Source organism: Boleophthalmus pectinirostris, unplaced genomic scaffold (genome assembly GCF_026225935.1).
Source record: "Boleophthalmus pectinirostris isolate CB_2022bp ecotype Guang Dong unplaced genomic scaffold, ASM2622593v1 HiC_scaffold_2, whole genome shotgun sequence".
NCBI classification, from domain to species: Eukaryota; Metazoa; Chordata; class Actinopteri; order Gobiiformes; family Gobiidae; genus Boleophthalmus; species Boleophthalmus pectinirostris.
The window spans coordinates 39358040-39378441 of record NW_026571152.1 but is presented as its reverse complement, the minus strand read 5'-3'; the positions used below and the strand labels follow the sequence as shown (position 1 = coordinate 39378441).

At 40.9% G+C, this 20402-nt stretch overlaps 2 protein-coding genes across 4 annotated transcripts in view; one reads left to right on the top strand and one right to left on the bottom strand.

Annotated features, from left to right (window-relative positions):
* The first annotated feature begins 855 nt into the window (after nt 1–855).
* On the top strand, nt 856–4503 carry LOC110156550 (insulin gene enhancer protein isl-2a-like). Of its 2 annotated transcripts, XR_008632415.1 has the most exons (7): nt 856–987; nt 1317–1506; nt 1584–1843; nt 2240–2526; nt 3305–3460; nt 3539–3819; nt 4024–4503. XR_008632415.1 is itself a non-coding variant. In XM_055155605.1 (6 exons), exons 1-6 carry the CDS (start codon nt 930–932, stop codon nt 3635–3637), a joined length of 1050 nt encoding a protein of 349 aa, XP_055011580.1. In that variant the 5' UTR covers nt 856–929; the 3' UTR covers nt 3638–3966. The 2 variants fall into 2 exon arrangements, 1 of the variants encoding a protein (XP_055011580.1); XM_055155605.1 differs by lacking the exon at nt 4024–4503 and having other exon boundaries at nt 3539–3966.
* Nucleotides 4504–6215: 1712 nt separating this feature from the next.
* scaper (S-phase cyclin A-associated protein in the ER) overlaps nt 6216–20402 on the bottom strand; it is a 46521-nt gene continuing 32334 nt past the window's right edge. Inside the window, exons 24-31 of one of the 2 annotated variants that reach the window (XM_055155594.1) lie at nt 19687–19810; nt 18967–19184; nt 18236–18391; nt 17650–17881; nt 16923–17072; nt 10425–10616; nt 8614–8662; nt 6216–6982 (exon numbers count right to left, since the gene is read on the bottom strand). In XM_055155594.1, the coding sequence (XP_055011569.1) occupies nt 6885–6982; nt 8614–8662; nt 10425–10616; nt 16923–17072; nt 17650–17881; nt 18236–18391; nt 18967–19184; nt 19687–19810 (1219 nt within the window). In that variant the 3' untranslated portion in view covers nt 6216–6884. The remainder of the gene's footprint in view (nt 6983–8613; nt 8663–10424; nt 10617–16922; nt 17073–17649; nt 17882–18235; nt 18392–18966; nt 19185–19686; nt 19811–20402) is intronic. The other variant, XM_055155595.1, reaches the window with a different exon arrangement.

The window sequence follows — 20402 nt, the reverse complement described above, 5'->3', positions numbered from 1 at the left end:
AGTCGTGGGCCAAACTAAATATTTATTGAACAATTTCAGCAGCATGTTCATGTTTTCTCTTCTTTTGAGGTATGTAATGTTTAACCTTTTTTTTTATTAAAATAAATGTTTAATAATAGTTTTGCTTAAACATTGAATCCAGAACAAGCTAAATATAAAATAATAACAAAATTTAAATAAATAATGTTTCTATAGTCTATCTGTAGCTGGCGGGCAGCTCTAATACATGTTTGATATGATCTCGCGGGCCAAATATAATTATATTGCGGGCCAAATTTGGACCCCAGGCCTGAGTTTGACATGTCTGATATATGAGAAGAAAACTCTATAAATCTTATATATATATATACACACCAATATGCACACACTGCGATATATCCCATATGAGTCACATGATCAACAAATGAAAAACAAAAATATTACCCACAAATATTGTTTAAAAGTCCACTATACGCTTCTACACTTTTCTGTGGGGAGCCCGCCACTTGCTTGTCTCCATGAACATGATTTTGCTCTGTCTGGAATGTTCCTCTCTGTGGCATTAAAATAGCATTTAATGTATTTATTCAGTCACATTGAGTTTGTTCTGATCATGAGTCTTTATACTGCGTAATTACCATTTAACCTCACCAATCCCAGCAGCAAACACTGCAAAAACAAAATGTCCTTTGAGCACTAATTTGTCTAAAATTTGTCCACATTTTCTGCACTGATACACTCCAGCTTTAGGACAAGTTATTAAACACCGAGGCTGAGTATTCAGGAGTAAATGTTGGCAGCAGCGAGGCACAGAGGGCAGTGTCAGAGGCCGCACACGTCACGGGAGAAGCGCCGTCCTCCCGCTTCACACTCGCACGGATACAAGGGAAAGTCGCGCGCGCTGGACGCCTCGTGCCCCCCGTGTGAGGTCGGATCCACCGCTTCTGTTAATGCTGGACGCTCTACTTTTCACTTTGTACTTGGGTGACATGGGGGATTATCCAAAACGTAAGTAAAATATTCGTGCGTAATTGTCTGTGGAGTTTTTTTTTCTCGCAAAATGAAAGTGCGTAAAAATGTTCCGGCTTTGGCACAGACACAGTGTTGACAGTTTAGTTTGGCAACACAATTAAAATATACAAATGGATGGATATAGATTAACCTAAAACCATTGCTCAGTTGTGCGTTTTCTTCTTTTACTTTTATCTTCTTAACTTTTATGTTGTGCGTAAAAGTCACACACAGTTGAGGAGTGTCGTGTGTTGTGCAGAGTTGTTGTGTCTAAACACGTTCAAACATCGCAGTGGAGTCACATTTATGTGTCTTCTGAACCACAGAGAAGTCTGGAGTGACGCTGTGCGTGGGCTGTGGAAGTCAAATACTCGACCAGTACATCCTCCGCGTGTCCCCGGACCTGGAGTGGCACGCCGCCTGCCTCAAGTGCGCACAGTGCGGGCAGTACTTGGATGAGACGTGCACGTGCTTTGTGCGTAATGGAAAAACCTACTGCAAAAGGGACTATATTTGGTAGGAAGACTCCGGCCTCAGGTCTAATACACTCTGGACGTTTTCTGGAATAATGTTTCCTCCTGCTTTACTCGCAGGTTATTTGGAATAAAATGCGCAAAGTGCAACAACACCGTCGGTAGCAACGACCTGGTCATGAGAGCGCACGGGAACGTGTACCACACGGAGTGTTTCCGCTGTACGATCTGCGGCAGACCCCTCCTGCCAGGGGACGAGTTCTTGATACGGGACCAGGAGCTGCTCTGCCGCCCGGACCACGAGGCCACGGTGGAGCGAGAAGAGAGCGTGAGCCCCGGGCACGTGAGGCACGAGCGCCCGCCGCTCGTCAGGCCTCCAGGTAACAGATATGATCATTCTGTTTATTCATATTAATAATTATAATGGATGTAGACAAATGCATTTATTATTATTATTATTATTATTATTATTATTATTATTATTATTATTATTGATTATTGCAGAAAAAAATAAGATCTGCAAATTTAGGATGCTCTTGGGTCAAAGAAATTGTGAAAACAATTACCCTGTGAATTAGGCAATTGGCTCAGCTCGTATAGGCCTATCATATTTCTTTCCTCATTCTGTCATCTTCATCTTCATCCTGTGTTTATTTTCATAGTGTCTGTGTGAGACCTGTCCTTGTGCTTTAAGTCTCTTTAGGCCTTTCTAAATGTTTTTTGTAGTCACGGAGCCTTTTTGAGTGATCAAATCCAAAGTCTGCGTTCGTCCACAGATCCGGTCCCGGTGAGACACACACCCCTCCACCGGCATCACGTGCACGGCTCCTCGGAGAAGTCCACGCGCGTGCGAACGGTGCTCAACGAAAAGCAGCTGCACACGCTGCGCACGTGCTACAACGCAAACCCGCGTCCGGACGCGCTCATGAAGGAGCAGCTCGTGGAGATGACCGGCCTCAGCCCCAGAGTCATCCGCGTGTGGTTCCAGAACAAACGCTGCAAAGACAAAAAGAGAAGCCTCCTCCTGAAGCAGCTGCAGCGGCCGCAGCAGGGAGAGCTCCCGGTGAGGCCCGGACCGTACAAGCACCGAGAATAGTTTAGATTTAGACTCTATATACACTACCGGTCAAAAGTTTTAACACAACTGTAATTTTTTCAGTTATTTATTGGAATTCAAGTCATGCAAGTCCAATGAAGAGCTTGAAATGGTACAAATGTAAGAACTGAACAGACAGAGGTTAAAAAAAAAAAAAGATAAAAGAACAAAACACAAGCCCAAACTCTGACAAAACTACCTCAGGAAAAAAGAACAAGATGGTAAACTTGAAAACATGAAGTGTCCGGCAGCACAGTGTCCAGACTTAAACCCCATCGAGCTGGTTTGGGATGAACTGGACAGAAGAGTGAAGCAACCTACAAGTGCCACATATTTCTGGAAACTTCTGCAACAGACTTGGGAAGAACTTTCCGAAGAATATTTGATTTCTATTGTAAAAAGAACGAGCCACGAGTGTGTTCAGCTATTAAATCTGCCAAAGGTGGACACTTTCATGAATCAAAAGTTTAGAATACGTTTGATCAACAGTAAACAGTAAAAATCTGGAGAACGTGTCATGTTCTAAAACTTTTGACTGGTAGTGTATATACTTTTTATTGACCACACCTTATTACAACTGTAGAATCTCTCTGTGTTTTTTATTGATTAAGAATATTCCAAAATATTATAATTCATTTATTATTATTTTGATTGTCCTGTTTCTGTCCTGTGTTTCTTGATCAGGTTCAGCACTGAAATATTGTAATGGTTTCTTATGGTTTCTTCTGGCTCGTTCTGACTCTAGAGCCTGCAGGGCCTGACGGGGACGCTGCTCACGGTGACGAGCCCGGTCCACCTCCAGGAGAGCTCGGAGGGGGAGCTGGTGGAGCACGGACACCAGCCCCTCTGGAAATCCTTCAACAAATTCACCCAGAGAGCGTTCAAGCCTAAAATCTTTCAGGTGACTGTGACAAATCAACACAACTAAGAGACATACAAACACAATAACAATCACTCTGCTCTCTGTTTCTGTGTTCAGGTGACATTATCGGACTCTCAGGGCAGCTCCTCGGGCAGTGATGCATCTCTGTGTTCGGACTCACACAGCAGCCTCCTCCTCAGCCCCGGAGACACGTGAACGTCCCTGTCAAACTTTGTCACTGTACAGAGTCTCGTTTATGTCCCACGTGAGACAGACTTTTACTTAAAGCTCAACAGTCTGGTGAATATTCAAGAGTCAGACATCAAAATCACACCGGAGCTCGTCAAAACACACGTACAGAACTTGTGAAAATGAGGAAAAAAGCGTTCACCCAACATGTAAATATAAAGTTATAAATATTTATTATAGATTTACGCAATAAGAGTTTGATAACCTTAGTTCATGTTTCAGTCCAGTTACATTTACAGAATAAGATATGATGAGGAAATCATGTTCTGTGGATTTAATATTGTCTGGATTATAAATAAATAAAACAGAATTGGAATCAAAACTGTTGACTGATTATTTTTCTTTTATTTCAGAGCAGGAGTTCCCAAACAAACACCGGTCCGAGGCCCAAAACCGGACCACGGGCCAGAAAGTCAAGTACTGGGCCCAGAGAAGTAGAGTCAAAACTTGTTTAGTGTTTACTTACATATTTACTCTAAAAATATACATATTAAACTAAACAGCACGCATGATTATTAAGACAATTTATTCAAACTGTGGTTCTGAATTATAAAAAATTTGTGTTATTATTATTAACCACGCCCTCGTCCATCGGTTCCTGAAAAAAATGTATGTTTATTCCCTAAAAAATTGTATGTTTATTCTTGGTTCTTATGAGAAAATGTTGGGGACTGCCGTTTCAGATGACAAATCACTGTTACGTTGTTTTTTTTTGTAAACAGTTGAATTAATATTATAGTTTTTTTAACATTCAAAATACTCTGAGTGCATTTATTGTTGTCTCTTTTAAACAAAAGGAGCAGATGTTCGGAAATAATCATAATAGCCTCATGAACGCTGTAGTTGCGTGAAAGATACTAAAGTTCCATCACTTTTCCAAAACTTTCAGTGAGTTTACAAAATTCCATGACTTTTCCAGGCCTGGAAAATGACACTTTCCCTGAAAAAATTGCATGTTTATTCTCAGTTGTTACGAGAAAAAAAGTTAGAGAATGTTGTTTCTGAGAACAAATCAGTTACGTTTTTTTTTTTTAAAACTTGCACCTGTGTAAATAGATGAATTAGCTTGTCTTTAGTTTCTTTATCTTATTACTCAATATTATTATTATGACACAAACCAACCCAAACTGATGATTGCTTGTCTGTAGAGGACACAAAGAAAAGCGCATCAAAGGATTCCGGTGTCATTGTCTGGTCTAAAAGGGTAACGTCTAATCTGTATAACTGCAAATGGTAATACCCGATTAAAAATGTAATCACAGAAAAAGGAAATTGGATCAAAAAAGGATGTGAAGGATGCGCAAAAGGAAAAAAACGTCTCCAAAACGTCTGCAATCTAAATACACTAATGATGATCCAGTTTATTCGCCTTCCATTTGTGTTGAAGTGTTGAGATTATGAAATCAACACACAAAAATGAATCACGTTTTGTCCTATTTTTGATCCAAGTTTTGTAATGACGAATCATAAATCCTAAAATCCATGCTTTCCTACTTATTTCAGCACTAAACTAGTTTATTCTTGTACAAACACACGTATAAAAAGTGTAAAGAAACCAATAAATTAAAGTTTATTTAGTGCAGTCAAAACCGAAGGGAACACAGCATGAGAATACAGCAAAATACTAAGTACTTTCCAAACAAGGCAAGACAAGAAACTGTCTTAAAAACATTCATCGTTACAGTATTAACATGTTTAAACGTATATATTAATAAAACAGTATAATCTATAAACACAAGGCTTTGAACAGTATATGATTTAAACAGCTTAATAACAGGATAACAGGTGGATGTGCAAAGGCAAAACTTGGAACTAAAACGTTTTATGGAAAGAAGTGGAAGGGTGTAGTGTGTTTAAAGCTGCACTGTGTAACTTTTACGGGGAGGGTCCGTTACCTGCTCGTCTCTGTTCTGTGATGACATTGTGGCTTTGTCTGGAATATTCCACAGCTAAACGCGATTAACAGGGTTCCCGCTCTTTTTCACTGATGAAATCTCAAAGCTTTTCCATTTTTTCATGACCTAAAGTGAATTTTCCATGACTTTACAGCACCTAAATGTGTAGAATTGATCAGACTAAATATGAAATGTTAAGAATTTCGGACATAGGACCTCATTTCCTCGTGAGCCAGAGTGTTGGAGACGTGCGGTGACACTTTTTAAAATATTCCATGCAGTCCTTGTATTTGCAGAGGTCGCTGTTTCTTTGTCAATGGCCATAGTTATCCTGCCACTAAAAACAGTCTTACCCACTCCACAAAACACCCGAAGAAAAACTATTATTACACCAGACTGTCCATGTGAATGTCTGTGTCAATAGAATAATTTTAGAAGTAAAAACCAACCTTGAATTTGAAGGATTTATGTCTTGTCCTTACTCATAGAAAGTTCGGCAGTGGCGGACTGATATATGAGAAAATAGTCCCTCAACATGCGACGATTCATGCGATGCAAGGTTAGTTTTATTTCAAACATTATTCTATCAACACAGACATTTACAAGGACAGTCTGGGGTAATAATAGATTTTCTTCGGGTGTTTTGTGGAGTGGGTAAGACTGTTTTTAGTGGCAGGATAACTACGGCCATTGACATGCACTAGTCTAGCACCAGCGACCTCTGAAAATACAAGGACTGGATGGAATATTTAAAAAAGTGTCTCCACACGTCTCCAACACTTTGGCTCACGAGGAAATGAGGTCCTATGTCCAAAATTCCGAACTGTCCCTTTAACCGTTTCCACTCACCTTATGGTTTGGTAATAGTTTTTTAACATTCAAAATCCTGTCAGTGCATTTATTGTCGTCTCTTTTAAACAAAAAATGCAGACGTTCGGAAATAATCATAATATCCTAATGAGAATTTAACAGAACGCTGTAGTTGCATGAAATAGATACTAAAATTCCATGACTTTTCCAGGACTTCTATGACTGTGAGAACCCTGAATTAACCGTAACAGTCTTGCGTTTGTTCAGGTAAAGTTGTTTTTATTGCTCTAAAATACCTTGAAAAATATGCGTTCTTTCTCTGGGCGTGTTCACCTCTCCATAGATCTGCGTTGTAACTTCGCTTGGTGGAGTCAGCTGCTCGTTTGATGTAAATAGATTAATATTACTATTCTTATACCGCATTCTGGCACATTCCAGGTAAAGCAATAAAATCTCCGAGGACTGAGCGGAGTGTACACCAGAAAAGTTACACAGGGCACTTTTTGACTTTAAGATTGCTCCTTTTGCAGAAAGAACTTGAGCGCAGACTCCCACTGGTCTCTGGGAAAACGGATGGACAGCTCTCCGTAGTCCGGCATCGGAGGAACTGAAACACGAGACAGAGCAGGTTTAAAGCCTGAGGACACACACGACTTTCTTGTAAATAGCTGACAAGTTATATTACATACTTATTTTTTCTAATTTATTCTGACTTGTACATAAACATTTATATACCGTATTTTTCGAACTATAAGTTGCACTTTTTTTTTCATGGTTTGGGTGTTTCCTGTGACTTATTCTCCGGTGTGACTTATATATTAAAATTTTCACACTGAAGCGTCGAGAGGCTGTAGGCTTGTGTGTCAGTATCTAGTAGTACTATTTCTAATGTACCACTGTCACTTCACTCTACTGCCTCTTCTGTCTCCTGCAGAAAAAGCCTGTGTCCTGCTGCAAGTAGTGAAATATTCAGTCGAAAACGGAAATCGAGCAGCAGAAAGAAAGTTTGGAGTGAGCGAGAAACTTGTGAGGGACTGACGGAAAGCGGGGATGGAGAACATAGCTTCACAGCAATCGGGAGGATGCACCATGAATCTTTCCTGAAGTCACTGGATGGATGGACAAAGCCTGGACTTCAGTGACACCGAAACCATCCTGTCAGGATTCAGAAAGACCCGAATAATTCTAACTGGGACTGATGCCGAGTCTGACGACAGCGACACAGAAGAGGAAGTGGTGCTCTGTTTACCTCCGGAGGTCGCACAGTTGTTCAGAAGTGACACCGAGGATGAAGAATTGAATGGATTTAGTGATTTGGAGTGAGATGGAGAGTTTGGTAAACTTGTTCTGTTCTGTTGTTTATGTTTTATTTATCTGAAGAACTGTTCATGTGTGATGATAAGAGTCTGTTGTTCTCTCCTCTATTGTTTTTACTAGAACTTGACTTTTGAGATGAAATGTCGGTTCCTGGTCTCTGATTTTATAAAATACATTTCCCCCAAAAAGTGCGACTTATATATGTTTTTTTTAATCTCCATTACGCATTTTTTGGCCAGTGTGACTTATACTCCGGAGCAACTTATAGTCCGAAAAATATGGTAATTATGCTTTATTTGATTCCTGTCTCTTGCTCTTTTTTGCTACTTATTTAGAATTTATTATTACCATTTCTATTTTTACTCTTTGTTATTATATTATATTGTGACGTGTGAGTTGTTGTGTCCAAATGATTTCCCTTGAGGATCAATAAAGTTTGTCTAAATCTAAATCAAACTGTATATAACACACAGACTGTATAAAGACATGGACTAAAGGAGTGTCATGTCCACAACGTTCGTTCCCAGTCAAATGAAGCTCATCGACGCTTGAGTTATAGGGGGAATTTGGAGTTAGAAATTGATTTACAGACAAAATAACTAAATAAAAACATCAGGGTCATGTAGAGCGGGTTAATACAGACATTTTATGACCAAAATGATGAGCCTGACAACAGCAGTTACAGAGAGAGATGTTTTTTTCCAATACAAAGTGAACTGAAGCAAGAGTTAATGGAGCCAGAAGTGCGTCAATGCTCACTTCCAATTTGGAACGTGGTGACAAGAGGTTTAGCTACAGTACCGGTGTGTCCATTTATATAAACAGTCTTTGGTTTGAAGCCTAAGGACAGACACGACTTTCCAGTCTGTATCGAACCACATGAGACACGGATCTGTCTTATCTCACGCTCTCATCACTTACCCGCCGCCTTGGTCTTGTTGTCGGGCTCTTTTTCATTAGCAGCACAGTCCTACAACACAGCACAGGGTTAAAAACAGGTAAAATCTTTATTTACTTGTTTATTTAAAGGTTCACTGTGTAACATTTCTAGTGGAGGGTCTGTTATCTGTTACCACTTTGTTTAGAATGTCTATAAACAACTGTAATGAATAAAAGCTGAATAGAAATGATTAAGGCAAAGCAATAACGTCTACATGGAGAAAAGCAGGCGGACACTCCAGCGTAAAAACTGTGCAGAGCATCTTTGTGCATTAAACAAATAAACATTGCTGTAAATGCACTTTTTCATCTAAAAAGTCACCCTAAAAACCAAAGGCAGTATTAGAATAGAATACACAGATACATTTAGGATCATTCCACGTCAAATCTCCGAATGCCCCCGCTCGACCGTCGCAGATTTGACTGAAAAAATTCTAGGAGGTTCACAAACTTTCCAACAGGAAAAGTCCCAAATTTTAGTTTTTCAGATTGCAGTATCTAAAAAACTATTCAAGGTAGGTCCTTCAAATTTTCAAGGGTTAAAATTTGGCAAATGTATATTTAAATAGTTTTTTTTTTGATACAGCAATCTGGAAGTGGCTCCTCTGCTCAAAACAGGTCAGTTGACAAAATATATTTTTAATGACAAACTATAAGGAGTTGGGAGCTAAAATCTGGGACTTTTCCTATTGGAAAGTTTGTGAACCTCCTAGAACTTTTTCTGTGGAATCTGAGATGGTCGAGTGGGGGTATTCAGAGATCTGGTGTGGAATGACCCTATATAATTTATAATAAACAACATTGTAAAAAACATTTTCAAACACATAACAAGGCAAAAATTGCATTATTATTATTTCTATGATTCAAAGAGAATTAAAAAGCACATTACTGAGCTTGTTAGCAGGTTTGATTATTAAAAAGCCACTTCCTCAGGTGTATTTTAATGTATTGTATGTGGTCATTTCCCTGATGATCACAGATACTGAGTTCCACTCCTGTACTGCTGTTGATGTTGTTTCAGGAAAAAAAATCTTTGGGAACTTTTAGTGGTATCAAACCATGTTGAGATGGAAAAACACCAAAACAGATTAATCAGTCCTTTCTACATTCTGTTCAAATCCAGAAGAGTCTGAAACTGGACCAAAGAGCGTGAAAAACCTCCACACAAACATGAGACGGTCCAACCACATCATTTGCTCATTTGTATCATGTGTCTCTTAAATTCAGAAGACATCTCCTCTTCAAAATTCTCTTATCATTCAGAACAAAATAAATCACTTTTTTTTTAACTGAGATGAAAAAGAGATTGGTTACCTGTCCAGCCAGAACCACACGCTTTGTCAAAACTTAACAAAGACGAGTGGATCTGGAGGCGTATCCTGTCTCCCTAATTTCAGAGGAAGTGATTGACAGGGGGATTAACCAATCAGAAAGACACAAGCTCAATTTGCGCCAAAAACAAACATGGCTATTTACACGTAAAAAAGGTCAAAAATCTGCATAAAGGACAGAGAAACGGCGCAGATTTTCTCAGAAGAATCAAAGTCCAAGCATCAAACTCTTACTTTTCTCGGGTAAAAGAAGTTACTGTACATAATTTGTTTTGAAAGTTACGAGAATTTTCAAGACCATGTGATACAAATGAGCAGCTGTGGTTGGATCTTGTCAAGTTTGCACGATTGACGATTTTCACGCTCTTTGGTCCACTTCCAGCCCCTTCTATATTCAAACAGAATGTAGAAGGGACTGGCTGGTCAAAGTGAGATTTATCTGTGGATTTGTTGATGTTTTACCTGTATAAAAGTAGCGAGCAGCACGCAGCTCATCTCGTGCTGCAGGCTGACCTTGTTTTGGGGGTTGTTGTAGCAGGCGGAGATCAGAGTGGGGAAGAGCACGCGGATCAGACCCGGGTGACTGAAGTACTGGAAGGGCAGCTGGCAAAGCTTCTGCAGAACACTGGGCTGTCGACCGGACTGAACGATCCCCTGCAACGAAAACCGAGAGGGATTCTAATTAAAAACGCTTATATACACTTAGCAGAACATAATAATAATAACAACATAACACTGCTGATAGTGAGTCCATCAGTCCAGGGGTGTCCAAACTTTTTTCACCAAAGGCCACATAGACATTAATAATTTATTTTAATTTATTTATTTTGCACGTATATAACATAACAATAAAAAAGCACACTAGATAAAAAAGTAGGTGCCAGAAGAGGTAAAAAAACAAAAAAGGCTTAAATTAAATCTTCAACCTTATGAATACATTCAAATTAAGTCTGTGCAGTTAATTGAATTTTGATCTTGATTGTGATTTGTGTGACAAACAATCTCTAAATTCATATGATCGAGTTGAAATGTAAAGCTTAAAAAGTTTATTTTGGGATATTTTTTTTTAATATAAATAAGTATATCTATTTTATTTTTGAATATAGAGATTGTAGAACAGCTGGATATTTAGTTTATTTTGGATACATTTATGTTTTTCTATGCCTTATTTCATGTTCAAAGTTTATTTTATTCATTTTTTATACATCGCAAAACTGCTCTAAACTGCTCCAAGGAACATATTTGTTGGCTATATTCATTTCTGGGAACACAAAGTCTTCTCCATCTCCATCGGTGTCTCTACCCTCTGGAACTCACCACCTCAGCAAATCTGTGACTCTACTGAACTTTTCACCTTCAAGAAACTGCTCAAAACCCGTCTATTTAGAATATTTAGAACCACTGTTAATGTCTAACCTGCTTTCAATTATGTTTTGTCCCATTACCATGTTTTGTCTTTTTAAATGTTTTTTTTTTTTTTTTGTAGAGCGTCTTTGAGTGTTTAGAAAAACGTGACATAAATAAAATGCATTATTATTCTTAAATTTGGTAGCCTGATTCATCAGCCATTTCACTTTGAAGAAACCGTCTGACCTCGCAGCATTTGGATTTGTTCACTCAACAGTAGGTACTTTTTTTATTTAACCAATCACTGCTATTTGGTCGTGACGTATGTAATGCGGCGTTAAAGGGACTAACTGGTATATTAAGCTTTTCCCAAATCCTGTAGGAAGAAGGACAATAACGTCTTTCCCCTTGATAAAATTCAACAAACATTCTCTTTGTTCGGGCTTTAAATCCTCGATCTCGAGAATCGTTGCCAACACTGAATATATGACTTTTCGCTGATTGGCTGGTGCCCGAACTCGCACTTCCGGGGTTTTTGTGAACCATCTAGTGCAGGGGTCTCAGACTCGCGGCCCAGGGGCAAACTGCGGCCCGCGGAAGGATTTTTTGCGGCCCTCCACTTAATTCCAAAGAATAATGTCAGTGCAGCCGCGGTAGATGTACGCACAATCCCACCCCCCTACTGCGGGCCGCACTGACAGATGAAGCTGCAATCAGTGCCCATGCAGATTCATAACAGATTATTAACGCAGTTTACATCCCAAAACTCAATTTACAGCAGTTGTGAAGCAACGAGTCAAAGTGGATCTGTTAATACGAGTACACGTGCACATACGGCGTCACCGAAGAACCAAAACAAACCACACATGGTGGTACACGTGTGCGCACTTCACTTTACGCTCCCATAATCACAGTATAAGAAATAAAAAGACATTGACAGTCTGTTTACCTGTTCAACACTCGGTGCGTAACTTGCTGGCAACCCGATGACCAAGCTCCACATATGTGTCGCCGAAATCCACGCGCACTCAGCGGCAAACACAGTTGTCCCATCAATATGCAAGCACCACAAAACTGCAGTGATCTATTCCAGAGGCTTGGCGACACGTTAGCAAAAAGTACGAGGCAAAAACAAGCATCTTCCATCCATGTTTGACATACGAGAAGCAGATACACTCCAGTGTGGTCCGCTTTCACACCGGCAAACGAACCAGAACTGGTCCGATTAACGAGCCTCTGTATCCCGGTAGAACAGCGATATCTCCAGTAACCAATACTGATGTTCTTTGTTAATACCGCGGGCCGTCCTCATCTTATCACCATGAGCTCATAAAACAGCAACATTTAGAACTTTCTACAAACTCATCGCATCAGCCCAGAGTTCGGGTAACAGCAGCAGCCAACAGCGCTCACCGTAGCGCGCAGCTCCTCACGACAGCGCTGGGGTCTGGTCCTTGGTCTTCTGTCGTCCTACAAGCGCGTTAGTCAGATGGTCCGGAGGCTCTGTCCTCCATGTGCTGGTTCCAGACGGTGGCGAGCAAGACCAGTGCGCAATGACTGGGTCTGAGCGGATACGTTCCGCCGTCTGCACGCTGGTTCCGTACGGGGAAAGTGAGAAAGCGCTGTGGACTACAGGTCTGTGCTGCTCCTGTCCTCCGCGCTCAAGAACCGCGGCTGGTTCCGAGGTGGTGCAAAGTATCCGGACAGAAGCGTGAATCCAGTTTAGTTGGTGTCCGCATTTGGTTCTTCCCGGGGAAAGCGCTTTTCACTCCCCGCTCCACGTCATCTGAGCCCGGACAGAACCGGAGCTGCTCCTGCTGGTTCGGGACTCTGGTTTGGATCTAGTCCGACTGTATTTCTCACACTAGGCTAAAAGCAGGACATTTTTTAAAGGTGAATCAATTGAATGGGCGATTGCCTATTGCCATAAAATTAAGTGGTTAATTAAAGCCTAAAATAACAAATGCTGGTTGGTACATGATCACGGGGAACACCGGGACCTCTCTGTGCGTGCACGTCCTGAACAGAAGTACACAGCCCCATTTTTGACTCACTCTGGAGCCACATGTTCGCACACTGATACTTGCTCTGATCTTCGTGTGTTACATTCTCTGTATTGGCCATTGTTGGTAAAATAATTCGAAAATGAATCGCGGCTGCGTCTGGACAACAATCTGTTACTGCACTGGAATCGTACAGCGCGTCATTACAGGCAGAGGAGACGCGTTTCTCCCATGATGCATTTCGAATAGTTCGTTTGGACCTGCTGTCTATGATTTGGACCCGGGTTCGCGTTCACACCAGAGGAACCGCACCAAAGTTGGTCATTTGGTGCGGATTCAAGCGAACCGAGACCACCTCTTTTTTGAGGTCTCGGTCTGCTTGAGTTGGTGCGGGTCCGAGTCCGACTGACGCTTTCACACCAACGCAAACGAACCAAGCTAACCACTTCTGGTTCGAATGGACCGTTTGGTGCACACCAAATACTGTCGGTATGAAAGCACCTAATACAGGTCAAGGCTCACTGATGAGCATCTTCAATCTATCCTGAGGGTCTCATATGCTTCCTCCTGCAAGCCAAATATCTCTCAGCTGTGCAAGATGAAGTGTAGCCAGGTTTCAACCAGCAAGAAGTAGGCAAAAGAAGAAGAGTAGAGGTATTAGTTTAAACTTACGTTCTGAATACATTTTCATGTTCTGAACTGTTATTAAAGATTAAGAAAGTGTGTTGCATGTTGTTCTTTCTCTCTCTTTTTTTCCGTGCAACCGCTATTTATCGAATACTCGGTACGGCCCAGCCTCACTCAGACTTTATCTAATGTGGCCCCCGGGTAATTTGAGTTTGAGACCCCTGATCTAGTGTATTCTGATTCCTGACCTAGTTGCTGAAGATAAATTAAATTGAGCGGAGGCACTAGGTGACACCAGCCTGGCTATACATTTGGCCCACGTGACATAGTTTGGACAACCCTGGTCTAAAAAGACTATATGCTGGACTATATGCTATAATAACAACATAACAGACTTTGTTTCCAACTGAATTATCATAAACATATAAAAGAGAGACTACACTGTGCTTAAAAATGTATGAAATTGTACAAAATAAAGTAATCTGAGCCTCAGTAGTCTTAACAAAATCTATAGGTGTCAGTAAACTTACAGTGTAAAGTTGTATGAATGAATTCTAAGAAAATTGTTACTGTAAAAATGAGACAAACTACACAAAAACATCAAGTGCTTTGTTTGGTAACTATTTGTGCATGTTGCGTGCATGCGGCAAATGCTTAAGAAAATTGGTTTCTTAACATTTCCCGAATGTCAAATAACCTGCAGATTTAAAATACAAACAGGAATTGAGACGGTTTAACCTGTCAACAGTTCCAAACAACAGTTCAAGGTCAGACAGGTCAGAGATCCCAAGACTCATCACCTAAAATGATTCACCCGATTACAGTGAGCCCCAGAGCTTAGAGGGGCAAGTCTGAGCAGAACAGACCAAGCGCCACCTCAGAGTCACCCGCAGAGAGGCAGCTCCAGACGGGGGCACGTACAGAACACAGGGTTCCCACTCTTCCTCACTGACAACATTTCAAAACTTGTCCATGATTTTTCATGACCTAAAGTGAATTTTCCATGACCTTACTGCACCTACATGTGTAGAACTGATCAGACTTTTAGGGCTAAATATGAAATGTTAATCCTTTCCACTCACCTTATGGTTTGGGATTATAGTTTTTTAACATTCAAAATACTGTCAGCGCATTTATTGTTGTCACTTTTAAACAAAAGGCGCAGATGTTCAGAAATGATCAGAATAGCCTCGTGAGAACTTAACAAAACGCTGTAGTTGCGTGAAAGAGATACTAAAATTCCATTACTTTTTCAGGCCTGTAAAATGACGTTTTAAATTTCCATGACTTTTCCAGGATTTCCATGACCGCGGGAACCCTGAGAAGAGACCAAGCGCCACCTCGCAGTCACCCACAGAGACGGCTCCAGAGGGGGGGCAGAGGGGCAGGGGGGCTCATACAGACGGGTGCCCTGGGACAGTTATCCATCCTGTGAATGTTGGTCAATGTGTAACGTATTTTCCACACTATAGGGCGGTCTGGATTATAAGGTGCACTGTCATTAAATGGTCTATTTTCGAACTTTTTTCACAAATAAACTGCACCGGACTTTAAACGAAACACAACAGTTGGATGGGTGAGTGGTTTTGTTTGTTTGTGGCGTTTACGGTGACTCTGGGCTTTGTTCAGTTGTGGCGTGTAGGGAGGGTGCTGTCTGGGACCAACGGATTATCGGCGTGTTTGCAGTGACTCAGTTGTTCAGTTGTGTCTAGAAGCGGCACATTGCACTCGCTTTTTCAGTTCGTTCCTCTGTTCCTTTCCTCATTGGCGTGGAGTGATGACTGTGGCTGCGGGTGTGTTTCGCTGTGCAGTCACCGTCTGCTCCATGTGTGTTTGCGTGTTCTGTGGCTTTGTAGTTTACTGAAGTCACGCTGGGACACCCGAGTGGATCCGTGCTCTGGATTGCGGGGCGTGTGGTCAGAGGCTTAAGAGCGCATCTAATAGCCCGGAAAATACGGTGTGTTTTTTCTTAACAATCACAGATTAATTATTTGATTTGCTAACAACTTTTATGTTAGTAAATGTTATGTTTTGAATGCTGCCATGCAAAAATATCGAAATATCAGTATATCATATCGTTTAATGTGATGATACAGTATCGGTATTGTGGGCTTTTTTTGGGTATATTTTACTAATTATTTTGTTACAGCGCTCCTCTAGAGGAAGGAAACTCGTTAATGAGACACATTTTACATATTCACAGTTTTGATGATTAAAACAGGCTTTGCACAAGAAGTGGTTTAACGACGACTTTAAGTATCACATGATTAAGCTGTATCAAACTGATTTAATATATCATATTGAATTGAAAGAGCACTGTATCGAGGTATGCATCATATCGGCAGCTTCTTAATACCCAGCCCTATTGATTACCAATATAATAGAAAATATCTCTTTTGAATGGAAAAGTCCTCGAAAAGTTGAACACCATGAGTCTAAAAATACATTTAAAGGTCCCATATTACGCAAAACTGACTCATGTGAGCTTCAGGTCATGTTGTAATGCTGTTACCTCATCAAAAACAGACCTGGAGTTGTGTTTTGTTTCATGCACACCTGTTTTAGTAATCCTGGTTTATTAGTCTGTCTTCATCTCCAAAGCTCAAAATGCTCTGTTCCAGCTTTTGATGTCTTTTAGCGGCCCTTTTTAAGTGAACAGCTACGTTTTACCTTTAGTTCAATAGAGATCTGCAATTCCAGGGCTGAAATTATGTAAATACACAAAGGAGAACAGAGTGTTTTCAGTCTGAGAGAAGAAATCGAGAGAAGAATTCGAGAGAAGAATACGAAGGGTTTGGGCGTTAAACGTGTGAATGAGACAAAACATAACTCCAGGTCTGTTTGTGATGGGAAAACATTATAACATAGATCAAAAAATAGCGTAAGATGGGCTCTTTAACTGACTGACGGATCAGAAGAGGCTCACACAAAAGAAGCAGACTAAAGTAAAGTTATGATTGTGACGAGCTGAAAGTCGGGGTACCTGGTTGTCCGGGTGATTGACGGTGAAGTAGCCCACACAGATGATGACGTCGTGCAGCAGAGCCTCGGATGAGTGCTGGCTGCAGAACCAGAGCAGGGAGCTGACCACGTGACGGAAAGCGAGAGACAAGCCCTCCGCTCCTAAAACAGACTGAAGGGGTTTTCTTGTTAATAAATAAGACTACGGAGACCCCCAACGGCTTATCACTACCCCCTTAGTCCTAAAAACAAGCTGGAAGAAAATAGTGTGATAGTTTTATACTACAAAAAGCTATGCACATATTTGTTTGTTATTAGTATTAGAAAGACAAATATAAGCAGTTGGCTGATATATCAGGCCAATATTTAGACTTTTTAGTGCACCGGCTGTCAGCTTTAAATCTCTAGCACAGGCCGTTTTTTAAATTTTGTTTTTATTTTGGTCGATATTCTGCCTAAAAATACTGTACACACAAAACTTAATTTTATCGCAGCGCAAAGAGAACTGCTGAAGACATGACTACAGCTCTCCTTTAAAGAGCTCTGGGTGAGTTTGCAGTACATATCATCTTAAAAATATCGGCCAACATTCGGTAAGGGCACTGATGATGTATAATATTAGTAAATTGGGTTTAGAAGGCTGTAGTGGTAACAAAACTGTAAAGTTAACAACAAAACAAACCTGACAGATGAAAAACTTACAAACAAGTGCATGCATTTGGATTATAGATTACTGTTCTGATGCTCACTTGGAAGGCGGGCAGGTCGAGCAGGGCAAAGCTGTTGAGGAAGCGGATGCCGTTGAGAGCGACCTGGATGACCCCAGAGCTGTACGGCTCCTGACAGTGAGACGAGGACTCGGGGAACGTGTGGAGGAGGATGGAGTAAAGAGTGTGGACCACGCCCACCAGGTCTGTGCTCTGCAGCAGGCTGCTCAGGCCGCTCGGGTCCTGACGCTTGTTATCAAATATACTTGGGGCTCTGAAAAGGAGAAATCAAGTTTTAGGTCAATAAATAAACAATAACTCATCGTGGTACTGTATAAGACTGTATAAATAAATCAACTCTGGGTCCAATTCACTCTGTATTGGAAAAATGTCACCTCTCTTTCTATAACTGCTGCTGTCATGGTCCTCATTTTGGTCTTAACATGTTTGTATAACCTGCTCTACATGATCCTGGTGTTTCCATTTCGTAATTTCGTCTGTAAATCAATTTCTTTTCCTAATATGAAACTTAACCTCTAGCCTCGATGAGCTTCATTTGACTGGAGCTGAAGGATATGGCTGTCAGTCCATTGCTTTATAAAGTAAAGATACAGGCAGAGTTACTCACCGTCCAGTGACCACAAAGCAGAGTTTACAGATGTTGTGGAGCAGAGCAGAAGCTTCTCGAAGGAATGAAGACATTTTGGGACAATCGTCGACGGGACTTTGGATGGACAAAAACACGCCGTACAGTTTGTCGATTAAACCCACGTTGACGACATAACTGAAAAACAGAACAGAGGACAAACAAGCCGTCATTCTCAGTAAGAAGAAAAAGGTACAGGGGATTATTTCTTTTAGCAGTTCATCGTAACCATGGATGTATAATAAGATATGGAAGATAAACCCAAGATGGTGCAGTGTTGTTTTCAATGGCCTGTGCTCAGTGGCCTGAAGTGCCAAAAAAGTTTATTTTTTTCACATTACTTTCTGAATACTGGCCTCGCCCTGCCCACTGTGTGATGTCAGAAACGTGCCGTTCTGGCCAATCAGAGCGAGAGCTGCTAGAGCAGAGCTAGTGAGGGCTCAGAGCAGAGCTAGGCTAAATCTTACAGGGCTTTGACGATTTCAAAATTAATTTATTCTCTAATTTTAATCTAAAATCCAGCCTTTGTGAAAGCTGTGGATGCCCTGTCAGAACATGGGCAGTTTGATTTAATAAAAAACTGCACTGTGCTCTAAAGGAGACTTCTTTCTGGGATGGAACTCCCGGGAGCTGGGACAGAGGGGGAGTGTCTTATCCAGTTCTTATCACAGATCCATGGCCGTAACATGAGTTTGGTGTAGATTAGGACAAACCTGATGAGGTCTTGGGTCCGAGAGTTGAAGGAGTCTGCAGCAGAGTTCTTATTCTTAACATCTGGGGAAGAAATTCTCTCTCCACCTTCATTAAAAGGAGGCCACAAGGACGAGAGGATGGAGGAGATGGTCTGCAGCAGACCTGTGGTCAAACCTTCAAACACCAGTTTGTTTGCAGTTCGTCCAAAGATGGATTTATCCTCATCTGGAACGTAGAGCTGAAATAAACACAAATATTAAAATGGGTCAAATACTGTGCTTCATTGGCATTTTTATAATCATATTTCTGGCCAGGTTATAAATATGAGTGTACAAGTATCCCTTCAAATTAAAGGTCCTATATTACACAGAATTTAAGCCATGTTATAATTCTGTTACCTCCTCAAAAACAGACCTGGAGTTGTGTTTAGTTTCATTCACACATTTGAGGAACCTTTTATTATTACTCTTTCAATATCTTCAAAGCTCAGAATGCTCTGTTTCACCTTGTGAAGTCATATAGTGGTAGTTTTCAAGTTAAATGCTGCTTTTACCTTTAGTTCCGTAGAGAATGGCAATTCCAAGGCTGAAATTATCCAAATGATCCTCGTGAAGGTGTGTGTTAAACATGTGTGATTGAAACAAAACACAACTCCAAGTCTGTTTATGATGAGGAAACAACATTATAACAGATCAGAAAGTAGAGTAATATGGTCTCTTCTGATCTCCCGTCTGTGTTACCGTGAGCTGGTGCAGGAGGAGGTCCAGGAGGAGGGCGATCTTGTTGCTGAAGAGGACATAGGAGCAGGTGTGTGGGCACGAGGCACAGGCCAGGTAATACGTGTTCACAGCAGCACACAGAGACCTGAGGGCACAGAGACAGCGCATTAAGACCAGTTACACTCCTCCAACATATAACCTATTATTTACACCATCTGGATTGCACTGATCCATCTTTATTAGTTCTGATACTGATTCCGACAGTATAGCTTGAAATACAGTATCTGCTGACATCTGATATTAACCGATCCGAATTCAGGAGCATTTTTTTTTTTTTTTTTCATAAAAGGTCTAATAAATCTCACATTTTGCAAGTAAGATGGCAAGTGGGATTGTTCTCTATGTTCTTGGGTTACTCCCTCTTCTCTCCTACGCACCCATTTCAAGAAACTGATGTGCAAAGTTCTCATTCTTGTGCTTCATATTAAAATGAAATAAGATAAACCTCCAAATATGTCAAGTAGCTGTTATTTATTCCTCAAGTAACTTCAGAACAGCTTTGTGTAAATGCAAAGTTCAAATATTATGGGAGTTATGGGCAGACTACGACCAGTAAATAGTCATTTTACATTGATTTACATCCATACAGGTTCATAAGTGCCAGAACATCTAGACTGGCCCACAGGCTGCTGAACAGTGCCCCGCCACCCTTCTCTCCCCTCCTACGGTCAGTAAAC

Excerpts from the sequence above, each read along its gene's own strand:
- LOC110156550 (XM_055155605.1), top strand. The coding sequence starts at position 930 with ATGCTGGACGCTCTACTTTTCACTTTGTACTTGGGTGACATGGGGGAT. Across the intron at positions 988-1,316 it reads CATGGGGGATTATCCAAAAC|AGAAGTCTGGAGTGACGCTG; the intron begins GTAAGTAAAATA and ends TCTGAACCACAG. Across the intron at positions 1,844-2,239 it reads GCCGCTCGTCAGGCCTCCAG|ATCCGGTCCCGGTGAGACAC; the intron begins GTAACAGATATG and ends GTTCGTCCACAG.